This window comes from Glycine soja, chromosome 19 (assembly GCF_004193775.1).
Source record: "Glycine soja cultivar W05 chromosome 19, ASM419377v2, whole genome shotgun sequence".
In the NCBI taxonomy this organism is placed as follows: domain Eukaryota; kingdom Viridiplantae; phylum Streptophyta; class Magnoliopsida; order Fabales; family Fabaceae; genus Glycine; species Glycine soja.
Window position 1 is genome coordinate 2264601 of NC_041020.1, and position 17747 is coordinate 2282347.

Here is a 17747-nt window from a genome sequence, read left to right on the forward strand (position 1 = left end):
ATTCTCTTGCCAATTATCACTTTAATTGGATAATTTTCTCTCATTTTTATTTTAAAAAAAATTAAAATTGAGTGAAGTAGTAACCACGTGTCAGGTGCCATGATTTTAATAAAAGGAGTGCATATACATGAAGGACTGAATTTTTTCATAGAATTTGAAGAATGGAACAACAAAAGTAATATTTATGGTATTTACTGGAGTAGAGGCTATTAAGAGTACTCAAGGTCATAGCATTTTGATAATAAAATGAGATGTTTGAGAGTATATATACTAACCTGTCAACATATACTCAGGGGCTACATACCCTTTTGTTCCCATCACTTTTGTTGATACATGGCTTTTATCTCCCACTGGAGCATCTTTTGCAAGCCCAAAATCGGAAAGTTTTGCGTTGTAGTTCTGAAACAGAATGGTATTAAGATGTCAATGAAGGTATATATATGTTGAAAATTATCATAGTAAGAAATGCAATGTTCAAGCTATTACCTCATCCAATAAGATATTAGATGTCTTGAAGTCTCGAAATATTACTCGCCTCGAAGCTTCCTCATGCAAAAATGCAAGGCCATTAGCAGCATCAATTGCAATTTTCATTCTGATTGGCCACGTAAGATGCATACTTCTTGCTGATACATGACATTAATTATTACTTGTTAATTCAATAGTATAACTAAATAAATTAAATTTTACACAAAACAAATTAAAAGTACAAGTAACATTATCATAAAAAGGTGAATTTAATTAGATAGAATTGTTCTTATTTCACTCATTGAATGAGGACAATAAAATAACGTAATACTACTGAAACTAATTCCTCCAATTGCATTAGAACCTATATATTGATAAATATCTTTAGAATAACAAAGCATCTTCCATCTTAAAAGCCCAAGGCTCAGATATAATTTTACATTTGGTTTGTAGAAAATTATGATTTTGTTATCTTAGATTGTTCAAAAATCTTCCATCAATTTTCATTTTTATAATCATGCGCGTAATTTGTATACCTTATGTCACATTAAGGAAGTGAAAGCTTCACACCAAATTTACCTAAACAGTATCAAGACCAAAGACTTTCACCAATCCATGCTTTACTTACCAGCAGCAAAGACATTGTAATTTTTGTTTGATTAAAAAATGAAGAAAAATAATTGCCTATTTATAAGTAAATATTTTTTTATTTTATTTTTAATTGTAAAAAATTTTTTTTAATTAAAACAATAAAGTGACATGTGAGTAGTAAAAGAAATTCAAATAAGACAAACACTATTAAAACAATAACAGACATAATGCATTAATCGGAACAAAAATTTCTACAAAACAATAAGTTGAAATTAGGAAATACTCTTGAATAGATGCTTCTCTAAGCTTTGTCGACACATAAACTGATATACCAATAGCCTTTTGTCTTCCTCAATGCAAAAGCCTACCAATCTAACCAAATTTGGATGATGAAGTTCACCTAGATAACTAATTTCAGCCTGTCATACATGAAACAATGAAGAGATTCAATTTTTTTAATCTAACAAATTATATATATATATATATATATATATATATATATATCACTTTGTTCCAAACTAAAAATTAACAAATTACAATGACACCTCTTATTTCTTGAGATTGCACACATTACTCTTGCCTTTTAAGTATTTACAGTAACCTCCTTAGAGGATTCACATCGTAATCTTTTTTTCAGAAATAGGGACGTTAATGTAATGTATTTTAAACAATAAAAAGGGGTTAGTTGAGGGGTTCAAAGACAGGATATCATGTGCAATCTCAAGAAATCACAAGAGATGTCAATGTGATTTTCTTAATAAAAATGGTGCAAATTAAATAAATAGCTAACATATAAAGAAATATAGCCAGGGTTAGTATGGTCACATACAAGCCATTCCTTATGACCCTGTAATCCATTTAGGTTGAGAGTCTTCACTGCAATTGGAATCCCTATTCCAGGCTTTGTTGCATAGTTCTCATCTTGATCGACCCAACCTTTGAACACTGATCCAAACCCCCCTTCACCAAGTAAATTGTCATATTTAAAGTTACTCGTTGCCAACTTAAGGTCATTAAAGGAGAACCTTCGAAGAAGGGAAGAAGCTGCAATTAATTCCTGGTTGGGAGTATATGATCTTCCACGACTTCTTAATCTTATGGTGGATGAGGATCTTGGAGTAACCGGTTGTTGTCTAACATTATCTTTTATAACTTCCCTTCCTGATGATTTAAAGGGAATAAACATATCAAAGCAAAATTAGTGAGTAACATAAAATGTACATGAGTTACAAATATCAATTACTTAAGTCTAATTTTCCCTCATCCCCTATAAGATCCAAGAATATCCACAAATATTGCACTTTTTGCAACATATATACACGATTTTCAATTTTATTTCACAAGTAATTCCATTAATAGAAGCATATGGTATCTACGTAGATTTTGGTTCAACTTACTCAACTTATTTTAAAATAGAAACTGATCTTTTATGTTATTTTTTGGAATTAAATTTTAAAAGAAAAACAAATCCTAATTATTTTCATACTTCAACTTTTCATTTTCTTCCTTTTGTGGTAACATATTTTGTTACATTTTTTACTTTTATTTATCTTCTCTCTAAAGAAATATAGGCCATGTATCTTCTCTCTAAAGAAATATAGGCCATGAAGGATGTAAAATAAATGTGTTTTTTTTACAACAGAACAAAATAAACATATAGGATTGACATAAAATCCCAAATATTATTCCCATGATTGACTAATTAATATAGATTTTGATCTAAGGTAGTGGAAATGAGAAAGGAGGATCAAGAATAAGACCAGAAGGAAGGAGAGGCAAATGTAAAGGAATATGGAGAAAAAAAATTGTGGACACCCTTTGGAGTGTTTACACATAGAGATTGACCAAAAAAAAACAAAAGGAAAGAGAAATATTAAATGTCATAAATAATTTAATGAAATCAATAAGAAGATAGACATAAAAAATTAATGTCAAAGTAGGTGTTGTACTATTGAATATGTGGGGTTAAATTCAATGGCATACAAAAATAAGTATGGGATTACCACCTTGTGACTTACATACCAATCAAATGTATGAATTCATATAAGCATTGATTAAAAAGATTTTTTTAATTAAAACAAGAAACTAATTTGTACTCTAAGAAAAATGATGAAACAAGGTAGAATATATATATCATGACCTTCGTTGCTTTTGTCAGCGGAGGACTGTTCCCTTTTGGAATTTGGAAGCATGCAGCCTAGTAAAATCCTCAATTTTATCCTAAGTCTTGAGTCAGTTTGAGTAATTCCTTGAACAACATTTTTGTTGTTTCTCTCTCCCTTAGATTTTCTTCTGGTAATGCTTCCCATTTTCACTTTAGTCTCCTAAAACATGTGAGATATACAAATTTCAGTACAAAATTCTTAAAAGACAAAAACTAAGAAGGGAAATGTTAACTAGCAACACACTTTGTAGGAAAATACCTAGTATAGGTGCTTGTCTCATACAATCTTAAATCTATATATATATATATATATATATATATATATATATATATATATATATATATATATATATATATATATATATATATATATATATAGCTTAAGTGCTTAACAAGAGATGTGCTTTATTGGGAGAACGCTAAATAGAGTATGTGAAGCATCGTGTGCTTATTCAATAATCTAGAGGTGTTTGTGTCAAATAATAATAATAATAATAATAATAATAAATAATGCTAATGAGTTTTTGGGTTGATGAGATAATTTGTTTAATTTTCAAAGGGTAAAAATAAATGATTTATAATAGTGATGAGACTTATTTAACATGCTTAGAGAGTTAAAACAAAAATGTTGAGATAGAAATGTTGTAAGACATTCTTTTAAAGACAATATTCATTATTAGATAAAATTAATTAAGAATCATGAAAATATGAGTTTCACACTTTATTTAACTAAATGTTAATTAATAATATAAAGTGTGCTAAAATATGTGTTAAACAAAAATGCAAAAGTACAATAAAGAGGTTGAAACGATGGACACACACTCATTATAACTCCAAATGCTCAAGCAAATTAAACTAGAAAATTAATAAATGTTGGCACAGGTTCAGAATTGTGAAACCAACAAAATTAATAATTTTTTTAAGAACCAAAAGATGTTCATCATGAAACCAGAAAATGATGAAAGTCAACAAACCCCACATGGTAAAATTGTGTATTTAGCAACACAAAGATAGAAAAGCACACCAATTAAAGAGAGTTTATGTTTACTTACAGAAATCAAATGAAAGCTATGGTGATTGATTGACTATGAGAAATGGGTTCGTTCAATGAAGGGTAGGGTGATTGACACTCATTCTCTCACACACACACACACACACATATATATATATATATATATAGAGAGAGAGAGAGAGAGAGAGAGAGAGAGAGAGCATTGCATTGATCACACTCATTCACATGGGCAAGACAAGATGTTACATAGGCCAAGGTAATTGCTGCTTTTCAAAAGAAGGGAGACTTAAGACAATGGAAATAATCAATAAATGTTGAGAGAGAAAGGTAGAAAAAATATTAAAATAATGTTAAAAAAATTATTAAGTGTTATTACAAACCATTTTGAAAAGCATCACACCGAGTAGAATGGTCAACGCAATCAATAAAAATATAGGAAATATTGGATGCATTAAAAACACAGTTCTAAAAGTATTTTAAAAATTTCTTAGGCTTTTATCATGATTCCTGTAAGAGAGAGATGGCTTCGAATTACTGGTTGATATTTACTGAGGGATACTTATTTATAATAAATGAGGCTTTAAAGAACACATAAAAGTAAGTAAAAGATAAAACAAAAGGTTAGTAAATGACAAAATAAAGGTTAAGAGGGTGGGACTAGAGAATCAAAACATGTCAAAGTAAAACGCTCAACACTGAATTGCCTTACTTCAGAGACAGGATAGAAATAGAACCACCGTTGAAACATATCAAAGTGATAATACTTCATTGGATGCAATGTCCAGAGAATTTGGTTAACCACTGCAATGACATTCTCAATCTTGTTATTCAACATTTTTTATGTTAATTATATGTATTCTTAACCTTATGGGTTCAGGACTTGAACGGGTTGGAGATAACTTTAATTTTTTTTAAAAAAAAAAAAACTAAGAAACTAATCACCTCATTTGTCAACAACTAATTATAATTTATAATAGACATAATCTTTATTTATATTTATAATTTATCAATGATTTTAAACATTAAAAATACATGTGGTCAAGATTATAACGCATATGTGTATTTTTTAATAAAAATTAATTATAGTACTTCACGTATAACTCTTCTGTCAACGTTCAACACCCTCGACATCTCACAATAAACACCTACATGTGTCATGATGCATAAAAATGTGCGCTAGGAATAAGCATATTTTACGCAGTAGTTTCAATGAGTCTTTCGGATATTGTACCTAAAGTACTAATGGTAGTTCCATAAAAAATTTAATTTTACATGTAATAAACTAAACAATTAAAGATAATCATCAATTTGAGAAAATGTTGTTCAATTACTCGGCAGAAATAGTACAAAAACAAATTAAACATACAGTTTTGGGTTGAAAAACATTCAAATAGGACGACCTAGAACTATGATTTCACCCTTATCCTTAATTTTCCTCAATTTCTATTTTTCTGAAACCCTTGGTTTAATTGCAATAGCTAATATTCTCTTAATTTCATGAGTTAGCCCTTGGTCAAAGTCTAATTATGTTCTTTTCCCTATAATTCATTCCCGAGACAGTCATATGAGTATCAAATCATGGAAAAGATTGAAGAATAGAGAGATTCATCAATGTGTGTTAACCTATTTGGTAATTCAAACAACAGGTTTGATCATGTATGTTATATGAATTAAAATACTTCACAAATCAGTCAATTATAAGCAAATGACCACTGACAAATAATGAACGCAAAATTAGAGTGATCAGTCCTAAATAAGCAATTCAAAGCAATGAAGAAATTCAATTACTCAAAACCAAAGGAATTTAATTAAAACATAATTTAGGTAAACAAATAGAGTTACATCAAAGTCCTATAGCTTAAAAGTTTAGCTAACCATGGGTCAAGGAAAGCAACAAACAATTAACAAGTACATTAAGGGAATAGAAACTTTACAAGATTGTGTTGATCTTATGTTCTTCCTTAGCTTTAGTTTCTCTAACCAGCACCTTCTCACTTAGAAGAGTAAAAGATACATAAACCCCCACTTCCAATTTTCTATTTATAATACAAAAAGTGTAACTATCACACAAAAGTCAACACAATCGTTCACTTGAAAATTTAAGTATAGTCATCACTATTAGAAAATTAACTTTTAATATTATTTTGTTAACATCGGTTATGATAAAAATCAACATTAAAAAATACACAATGACATTTGTAAATAAAATGTTAGCAGAGTAAAGTTAAAAAACCTATATTGTATTATAAACCTATATTATATAAGTATTGACAATATTGATTTTTTAAAAATCGATGTTGAGATCTCCTGTTAATATCGGTTTTTAAACAATTGATGTTGTGTGTGCTTAGACAACAATTTTTTAAAAAACCGATGTTGAGATCCCCTTTGAATAAGAGTTCAATTAATGTCTTTTGTAGAGCACAATTGCTCTCTTGAATGGTTCTCTTTCTTTTTTTTTTTTTTACTCATTTCAACATCTTTCTAACATTTTTCTAACATTTTTCACTTTTACATTTAGTTGTTGCACACTTAGCAAAAAAACAATGAATTGTGCCAAAAAAGTTATTTAAAAACAAGGTAAAATAAGAAAAAATTCACAATTTATCACACACAAATTTCGGGTTATAATGTAACTATATATATTTCCGTATACTTTTACTTATCTAGTTATTTATAATTTTTATGATAAAATTATAAAGGAACTTGTTATAAATTTACTTTATTTTCTATCAAAAAATAAATAAATTTACTTTGATCAAAATACTATACTATTTTACCAAACATAAATATTAAAATGTGAATAAATGTAAATATTCCTTAATGGCAACTACTTTCAATCTTGTTATTTTAATAAAATTGTGTAGCCACAATAAATTCTTCTTTATTATTTAGGCACTTTAAATGAATCCACTATAAGCCTAATTATAAGGGATTGGAATAAATGCATGGAGACTTAGGTCCGATCCTCATTATTCCAACTATACACAAAATAAAAATGCACTTTAAATATTACTTAAAGCTAAAACATAAATTGAGGAAACACAATATTGTTAAAACATTTGTTTTTAAGCTAAAAATGTGTTTATTCACTCAAAATATGATTTTGTAAATTAAATAAACTTCCACCAATATGGCCCTTGATTATGCGCCTATCTACCTGAAAGAGTGCTATATATCGCAATTTTGGCACCTAAGTGATCCTTTGCTCGCCACCTAAAGGTTATCCTACTCCAAGGAATATGATGTGTAGTTTGCTAAGTAGCCAACCCTCACTATTAACAATAGAGAATCGTTAGTGCATTAGGGTTTTCCATGGGCTAAGTAGGCAGCCCTCACTACCAATAACATCATGATGTACATATTAGGGGAGGAGGAAGACTCGTTGCAAGTGAAGTTATGACTTTTTATACTTTTTTATCATATTATTAATTACATGTTATGTTAGACTTAGACTGAAATATTCTGTTAGTAGTTTATGTTTTTAGTAATTCTTGCTTTGATTCTTTATATTTTAAAATTTTCGTTTTGGTGGTTTGAGTTTTAGAAACTTATTTTGTCCTTTTCTTAGTTTCACACAGACACGGTTAACAACGTTTTACATTTTAAATAATTAATTAATTTTAACAGTAAAAAACCATCACAATGTTTAAATTAATTATGTTATTATAAAATAATTTATTTAAATATTATGGAGGTTTTTGATTGCCATTATAATAATTTTAATTTATAAAAAATCTCCAATGCAAAGAACTAATCCCCAAATCCCTAATCTTCAAATTAAATACAACCAAGTTCAGAATTCAATCATCACACACAAAATTCAATCTTCTCTGCTTGAGATTTCACCATTGAGCCTCATCCTCTCACACCCCTTAAACTCCTCGATGTAAAAATCAATTTTTTTTTTTTTTTGCCTTTTTCTCGATCTGCTTCAATTATTGGTGCGGGTGGGATTCTTAATCTCCAAAACAAAAAAGGGAATGAAATTTGTGAATCACACAAGAAGGAACAAGGGATGAAAAGGATGTAAAGAAAATATAGAAGGGAAAAAGATAAATTTGTTGTGATTTGTGGGAAGAGGTATATTTAGTTTGTAAAGGAAGAAGAAGAGGCAGGATTGAGTTTAGGTGCAACTGGGGTTTGAGAATTGTTTCTTTGCTTTGATCGATTTGTTGGAACCTCTTATGCCCAACATCCTCGTGACCCCCAAAATTAGTTTTTTTTTTCTAAAAAATTCTACAAGTATATGAATCCAAATGCATGCCATTAGATTTGTGAATAAACCAGAGCATTGAATTTGAAGTTGGGACAAAGAAGATCGAAGGGAACGCATTTGGAGTTGGTGGATGAAAGTATGGCCCAAGATGAACGTGTAGAAGAGCAATTGTTGCAGGCCAGACCATCATTCTCATCTCCTGTTTCCTCTTTTAACCATATTATTGTTCTACACATGACAGAATCATTAATTAAAATAATTAATTTTAACTAAAAATCACCACTATATTAAAATTAATTATTTTAAAACATTAACCGTGTTAGTATTAAACTGACTAAATGATCATTTTAGATAACGTTATAATCTTAAAGGACTAAAACATAAAAGGACGAAAGCATGAATCACTAAAAACCTAAGGAATATCCAAAAGGATACTTTAGATATATTTTGTATTGTTTCTTCATTTGTTATATATTATTTCATGTTATATTATTCTTTTTTTCATACTAGTATTGATATAGGTTCACACATATCTGTATTGAAAACATATTTGCAATACTTAATGGAAACGTGTTTCTTTCGAGATTCTTCAAACCCCATGAAACTTGATGGAATGAGATTTGGTTTAATCTTTTTGTCCTTGCCTTTTAAAAACTCAACCTCAAGCCCATCCCTCATTTTATAAGAACGGCCAGGAGAGAGCCAAATCTACTCCCGACTCGACCCATTGTCATGTCTAATAGAAACATGTTTTTATTATATAATTATTATAACAATACATAACAAAAACATATTTTCTCTATGCATTATAAGTCTCACACCTATAACACAATGAAAATATGTTAGTCATTACTTCAAATACATTTATATTCTGGATTACTCAATCTGAAATATTGTTAGCCAATTTTTGGATTTGGATTTCCAGAATTATATATGGTTACATAATTCTGGATTAAGTATTCCGGAATACAAATGTATAACAGATTACTCAATCCAAGATATTGTTGTTTAGTTTCCAGATTTGGGATTCTGTGGTGGCAGTGCCTCTTCACATCCATGGCAAAATGTGGTGCAATGCTCTACGAGGCCTAGGTTGTCATGGTGCAAGGCCTGGTTGTGGTAATGCGAAAGGAGGGGAGATATGAAGATGGGAGGAGAAGAGGGTGAGTGAGGGGGAGAGGGGAGCGAAGGGTAAGTTGGAGGTGCAAGAAGCAAAGGCCTTGCATATCCCACTACTTAATTGTTGGGGCTGGGCTTATTGGCCTGGCACGGTCCAATATCATAACATCATATGTTACTTAAAATGGATCGAGCGAGGAAGTTGGAAAAAAAAGGGGAAAACAAAAACATGCATTTTATATATATATATATATATATATATATATTATTAATTTGAGATAGCTTTGCATATTCTACGAACGTTATCGTGTCTTGCGATTATTGAGCTATACATCCATATGAAAAGAAACCACCACAAATGAGGGATAATATATAGATCTATATACTCTCCATAAAAAAGATGGTTCCCCTTTAAAATGAAGTCCATTCACCATCCGTTAAATAACAATAGAAAGTAAGGTCAAAAGATGCACTATACTTTTTCAATACGAAACAATGGAAGTTTGTTTAAATTTTTAATGTCTACTATTACTCATAATGTCACAAATTTTAAGCATGAACAATGTACGAATTAGCTTGAAATTATTTTAACCATACATTCATCAATTTAATTGCTACTCATGCTTTTTTACCAAGTGCAATTTGATCTCAGTTACCTACCTTTTGTCACTCTCTTCTTATAAAAACATTTTGTATATAACAAATAGCAGTTTTCATTTGTAATTTGTTATCAAACAATTAAACTTTTATATCTTCTAAAAAGCATTTTATTGAACTTCCTCTCAAACATGCATTAACAAACCATATATAATTTGAAAGGTTTGATGAAATAAAATTTAGTAGACTTTAGGCGTTTCATTGTTAAAAACTACTTAATTTATTAAAGGATTGTTAAATTTAAATTGAAATGCTGGTCGGTGATAAATCCTAAATCTGATAGGTAACAGAGAACATTCACATGATTTGGGAAATATTCTTTTGGTAGATTTGATCAGAAATTAATTATAAGTTGACACACACACATATTTCAAAGGAAAGATAATTATCTAAGTAATCTAACATATATTTACATACTCATATGATATTTTAAGTAACTTACATAAATCACGTAAGCTCTCTTGCATTAATTTGGACAAATTTTAAGACTTTCACAGATTTAGGGTTATGAAATTGTATGCCATCAGTTGTATCAATGTAATCTCATACAAGGCATAAATCCCGTGCCTCTGTTTATACACCATAAATTAATTACCGCATATTATTAAAGAGTAAAGTTATAGTTTCTTATTACATCTCTCTTGATGTTATAATAAAATTTAGAACTATTTTATTAAAAATATTTTTAATTTAAGTTTGGTACCACCAATGCCAAACATGCTTTTGGAAAGAGAGTGTTAATTGTGATGTTGGCTGAGAAGCAATAGATCTCACCAATAATTCATGACACTTGATAATGAAACGATTTATTATATATATAACAGAGTTGACTGATCTCATAATCATGTATACTTTAATCTTCAATCAATAAGAAAGCATTAATACTTTTTTTTGATATCTTCTATGATACTGTTAACACTTGTCACATTAATAGTAGCTCTTTTATATAGAGCTTTAATTTATATACAACAATTGCCACTAGCACTTCCGATAAAAGCATGAAGCACATTGCTTACAAGCAAAGATGAAAATCACGATCACTCCACACCTTAAACGCAATTAATTTTAAATAATTAAATATAATGAAAATAATTTTACTGTTAGTTTGAAATTAGAATATAAGTTTAATACGTTAACATTATTATTGAGTAGCCAGAATCATTGTTAAAAATGAGTTTTAAGATAATTATAATTAAAAATCAACCAAAACTTAATTACTACATTATTACTTATTCTTAAGAATATATGCAATGATACAAAATAAAAAATAAAAAATCTTTAGGTTGCCATAGTGATCGAGAACTACAATTTTGGTGTGAAATCAACTGAATATGTAATTATCAACACGCATGACTTCCAACTTCACCTTAATAAATGTGATATGATAGGAAACAAGAAATTGTCACCGACATGTTTTGGTTCTTCCTTGAAATGCCAGTCCTGCTAACACTGATATCAAAATTAAGGAAGACAATTCACTAATCACTTGTACGTTGTCTGTTGAATGTTTATTTTACACAGCCACACATTGCAATGGCCACATACATGTCTTGGTGAATGGATGCATAAGATATGCAACCCATTAATGCTGATTGTTCTATATAGAGTTATGGAACGGTTTCACTATCATTTATGTGTCAGTTCAGATGGCCCCAATCTCTTAAATACATTAGCACTTCCTATTGGAAGTTTGTAATGCCGGAACTAGTACATTTCTTATTCACATGCGTGATATTAGTTAAGCACCAATAGCTATCCAAACATAATAACATATTACATATTATACTAATATCTGAGTATTGGTTAAATATGATGTATAGATTATTGTAAATTTTTTCATAAATAATTATATATATATATATATATATATATATATATATATATATATATATATATATATATATATATATATATATATATATATATATATATATACTATTCTATGCTTCAATGAAATATTAATAGAAATAAATTTTACACATTTAAAGTTTAAATGATTTTTACAGTTTTATGACATGTATGCATTCAACACGCGAGTTTATAGCTAATTGTTTGAAAAATTATGGGATATAAGAACTTAAATTTTCACTATTATTATTTTTCTTAAATATAATACTGATTATAATTTTTGTTACTTTTGATTTAGGGTAATATCACAAATTGTTGAGTTGGATAATAAATGTTCCCCCAAATCCATTATCCATGTCTTAATTACAATCAATAATTGAAACTGCATGCAAATGCATTAAGGAAAATAGTATTTTCTCTTGTTCTTTTTATAAGAAATAAGTTTTAATGTGTAATAAAACTTTTTTCTTATAAAAAAAATGCATTTCAATTTCATTAAAATTTATTTCTAATAAAAAAAATCAAGTAATAAATAACCATACTTAAAGATCCACACATCTCCAAAGGGGTATATTTGTAACTTCAGCAAAAATTGGGAAGCAACATCGTCTTCTTACTTTATACCATGCCAGAGTTACAGTTATTTACAACTACAATAAAATAATTTGATTGCAGCTGCTTCTAACAATAATAATTAACTATGTCATCTCCTGCATGTATTAATTTGCTTTAATACTGAATTAATTAATTTTTAGCAGCACTATTCTATGAAATGTTTATTCTATTAGGAGTCTGCTCTTTTTTAAGCAAACATCAACTTTTTCTTATACAGCTACTATAAGAAACTTAAAATGCAGAGTTGAGAGAGAGAGAGAAATCAAAGGCTTTTGCTTTTGGCTTGGCAGTAGGTCACATGGATCTTCTTTAGGATTCAGAGTGAAGTAGTTTCGGTTGTCAGATTAAAATTGGCAAAGGTTATATACCTAAATTGAAATTTCAACACCATCACTAACATTATAGTAACTTTTTTTTTTTTAATTTTTTCTAACTTTATAGTAACATTTTCTTCTTTCCCTAGCACCACTTCTTTAGCTTCATCACTCTTCTTGGAGTGTGTGCAAACTCATTAGAATCCTACTTCCCCAACCCCACTTCTCTACCCTTTGTAAACTACCAGCTAGATTTGGTTCTTTCTTTCAACCACATAAAACGACATGCCCTCACTGCACCATTTTTCCATCTCTTGTCAGTACTGATGTCAGTCACACGAAAGTAATAAAAATGACTTAGTAATTAAAAAAATATGAATTTGATTTTTTTATTAAAAAAACTAATAACTAATATATAGTGATAAAAAAAAAAACTGAAGCGAGCCACATTCCCTTTCTCATTAGCTGAACTTTCTCTCCGAAACACCTTTTTCCATTCAATTTTCCCATGACATGATATCATGATTCCAAAGCACCAACATGAAATTGAAAAAATATACATGTGTGCCTAAAGAATGCAAACAGAGAATCCTATTTTTATCCGTGGCCCCATACTACGTGCCAGAGCTGGAAATCCACTTAGGGGCACGTACATTTATATATTAACTACATAGTATATACTATTTTATTTCCACCTAGCAAAAAAATATATTTGTTTTGCATATATAACACTAAAGTGTAATGTAATATGAAAGAAGTTGCAACCAATTAGGCTTGGATCTAATCAATTAGACTATTCTTTACAATATGAGGAATCAAGATTTAAATTGCTATTAAAAAAGATGTATTTTGAATGTGATTGTATATGAAAGAAGATATTTATGGAGGGGAAAAATAGGAAAGAAGAAGTTGCACTACTACTCAAAGTCCACCAAATCCTGATGATCATGACTTAAGTAAAATGTGTTCAAACTTTTTATACACCAATCTACATCATAAACATAAAATTGGAAAAAACTGGTAGGGAAAAAAGAAAAAAAGAAAAAATAAAAAAGAAGGTTGAGCTAAGCTTAATCAATGAACTTTTTAACTACTTCTCATAACTTTTCTTCAACCTCAAATCATTTATAGTGTCCAAAACCAACAATTTTGGGTTTTTTCATTGATTAATGAAACTGGTGTTGCTGCTGCTGCTGATGATCAGGCCAGGGCCAAAAATTCTGCTGCTCATCAATGATGTGGAACATGTTGCAGAAGCTCTCATCTTGGAGATCTGGTCTTGATGAGCATTGGAGGAGTTGAGTTATGCTTGTAGGCTTAGAAGAAGTTGTTGGTAAAAGGGATTTTCCATTCTGAGAAGACACAGGACTAGTGTTCATCACTGGTGTTCTTGAGAGATCCAAATTGATCTCTGAACTGTTGTTGCTGCCATTGCTCCAAGAACCCTGATCAGTTTCTTTCTTGAGACTAATTACAGTTCCAGTTTCATTGCAGTCCCTTCTTTTTAGAGTTTGTAACTGCAAAAACACAACAACACCGCACAGTGAAAAGTGTAAAAACCAAAAGGAAAATGTTTGATATATACCCATATGTTATCCTACCTCTATAGAGAGAATGAAAAAATAAAGAAAAATATAAGTATAATAAGATTCATCATGTTATAGAAAGAAATAAAAGATATTGATGAGATGTTTAAAATAAAAAGTGATTCGTGTATCATTATTTAAATTAAGACTGTTTTTATTTATTCATGTGTTTCAACCACAAGTCTTTTTTTTTTTATTCCATGTGAAGGATCAAATGCAATCTTGTCTTTTTTCATAGCTAGCTACAGCAACGTGGAATAGTTATAGCAGAGTTTTCAATGGAAAAAGGAAGGCAAAGATTACTATTAATTCTCAGTTCTCAGTTCTGACACTGTCGCACTGACTCTTCCCGAGAATGATCAACTCGCAATCAACAAAAAAGTTAATGAAGGAATCAACCTCTTTAAAATTAGTCACTTAACACATGTGGGATCATCATTACTCAATCAATGAAATGGAGCTTTCTCTCTAAATAACGAGAAGCACCAATACTCAGAAAGAAAAAAAAAATACTCTTATATATATATATATATAAAGCTTAGCTCTGATCTCTCCTGAAACACGAAAATATCAATCAAATTCATTGTTTAGGGAAAAGGATGAGCACTAAACAAATAAAGGACATTCAGAAAATATAGTTAACCAAAATCCAATAAATAAAACTATGGTGCAAAAAAAAAAATCATTGAATAACATAACTCCATTCACGATTCAATTTTAATTCAACAAAAGACATTTGGATGTTGGAGTCACGTCAAACTCTATTGGATATTTTGAATCAAGATCAGGATTCAAATGGTACCAAAATTAATCCCCCAAGATCTCAAAAATTCCAACTTCTCATTTCTCCAAAAACCATTAATTATTAGCATGACCCAAGAAAGGAACCTTATCCCTACAAACAAGGTTGATTTCAAGATTCCACAAGCAATGACTAGACACAAGACATGTTTCTAGTACGTAGTATTAAAAAGAGTAAAACTTAGATATAATTTTTTAGATGTATTTCGTACTGCTTTTCAATGAGAATTCAAGTTTTACTTTCACTGCAGTAACTTCTACAGTAAAATGTTATCATCATCTAGATTATCAAGACAAACTCCAATTCTGATTAAATAACAAAAATATATAAAAACATCTAAAGAACTGCATCTAACTATATATATATATATATATATATATATATTGTGTTTTAATATAGCTACATATGGTAACGGTACCATCAATTATTATTACCTCTGTATGTAGTTTCTGGTTCTGGGACTTGAGGGAGTCATTATCGGCCTTAACAGCTTCAAACTGTTTCTTGAGAACTTCATACTCCTTCTCAAGCTGCTTAGTCTTCCACCTAGCTCTTCTGTTCTGAAACCATATCGCTATCTGCCTCGGCTGAAGCCCTAGGGCTTTGGCCAGCTGCATTTTCCTCTCTGGTTCGAGCTTGTTCCCGAGCTCGAAGCTCTTCTCCAGCGCCTTCACCTGCTCCAGACTCAGCCTCTTCTTCTTCTCCCCTAGGAGCTGAGATCCCTCGTCCGATAACTCGTCGTCCCCGTGCGATTCATCGCACTTGTTGTTGTTGTTGTTGTTGTCTATGCCGGAAAACGACATCGAACGCTTCATCATTAAACCTCCTGCACCTGCACCACCCCATGAATACAACCACACAAAATTAACACCAGCATATTCTATAGTATAGTTCCTGTTTGGGATACACGCCACAAGTGATTTTGAGAGTTCTTCTACTGAAAATATAAAACTTTTTTCAGTAAAAAAAAACTCTCAAAAACACTTTTAACCTTTATCCAAACAGATTCATAATATAACTCATGAGTAATGATATATAAATATTTGATTATTTTAAATACTATGCTAACATCCCTCGTTTTTTTTTTATCTTTCTTTTTATCACATCATTCCTTCTATTGTATCTATATGTTTTATTCTATTTCTAAGTGTTGGACAGTGGTACGAGGAGTTCATTTAACTTTTTTCAGTATACCTTCTTCCTTTATCTTGTATTCTTAAAAAAAAAAAACAATAACTTTTTTTTATCAGATATCCCATATTATTTTTAGAAGAGAAAAACAATCGTTTCCGGGCTAATATTATTATCAAGATTTTAAAAAATACCCACAGCTGTGATCTCAACCTAAAGAAAAGTTGTAAGGATCTTTTACTACATTTATCCGCAATTATCAACCACTAAAATGAAACTGTGATTCACAATTTAGAATCTTGATTATTATATAAGAGATCAATGTTTTCAAATTGTGGTTGATATCACAGTTTCCTTGTGATTCCTGATATTGCAGATAAAAACAGTTGATGCAATATTATAGAGCCATAGAGTAAAAAAAAAATCATGTTTATGTCTGAAATCACAGTTACAAATTGTTTTTTAAAGACCTTCATATATATTAAAATAAAATAAAAATATACATGAATTGACTTGGAATTACACTTGAAGAGAGGAAGATGATGAGCGTGTGTGTGTGTTCTGACCTTGAAAGTGATGAGGTGGGAAAGAGGGGAAAGCGTTGAGAGAGGTTGAAGTTGAACGCAGATGGAGCTGGTGGGGATCATGATCTTCATGGGTTTGGAACATGAAGGTGTGAGAAGGAGGAAAAGCCATGGTAGAAGAAGAGGTTGTTGTTGTTGTTGTTGTGGACTTGTGGTAGTAGTGATGATGATATCATTCATTCATGCAACAAGGTTTTTGGAGGGTCACACTAATTCTTCTCTTTTCTTTCTTCGCTACTGTTTTGTGTATGTGTGTGTGGTACAGCGATTTAATTTAATTAAGAGGGTAGTGGTGGCGATGACAGGAGTTTGGCTCTCACTCTCATGGTGACAGAGTTTTCAGAAAGAGAGGGATGGTGATGATGATAGGTATGCAGACCGAAAGACAGCGATTTTTAGGTTGAGAGACGGACAGCGGAGAGAGAATAATAATAATAATAATAATAATAATAATAATAATAATAATAAGAGGTGCAATGCAAATTGTGTAATAGTAGTATCATCAAATGCCATAAAGTATTAGACATTTCATGGACCCATCCCCTCTGTCCCTCTCTCACTCTCTTGTTCATATATGTACAAAGTCTACATTGATGGCAATTATGAAGTTATACATAAATAGTACACATTCTTTTCA

The 17747-nt window shown here is 30.1% G+C and overlaps 2 protein-coding genes across 2 annotated transcripts; both read right to left on the reverse strand.

The window, feature by feature from the left end:
- Positions 1 to 1331: 1331 nt before the first annotated feature.
- Positions 1332 to 2570, reverse strand: LOC114400402 (probable serine/threonine-protein kinase PIX7). The gene is made up of 2 exons (XM_028362843.1): positions 1889 to 2570; positions 1332 to 1478 (listed from the first exon to the last, which is right to left on the reverse strand). The coding sequence occupies exons 1-2, from the start codon at positions 2243 to 2245 to the stop codon at positions 1332 to 1334; spliced, it is 504 nt and encodes a 167-aa protein (XP_028218644.1). The 5' UTR covers positions 2246 to 2570.
- An 11332-nt stretch (positions 2571 to 13902) lies between these two features.
- Positions 13903 to 17521, reverse strand: LOC114399048 (homeobox-leucine zipper protein HAT7-like). Its single transcript, XM_028361146.1, has 3 exons — positions 17093 to 17521; positions 15830 to 16227; positions 13903 to 14524 (listed from the first exon to the last, which is right to left on the reverse strand). The coding sequence occupies exons 1-3, from the start codon at positions 17220 to 17222 to the stop codon at positions 14174 to 14176; spliced, it is 879 nt and encodes a 292-aa protein (XP_028216947.1). The 5' UTR covers positions 17223 to 17521; the 3' UTR covers positions 13903 to 14173.
- Positions 17522 to 17747: the final 226 nt, after the last annotated feature.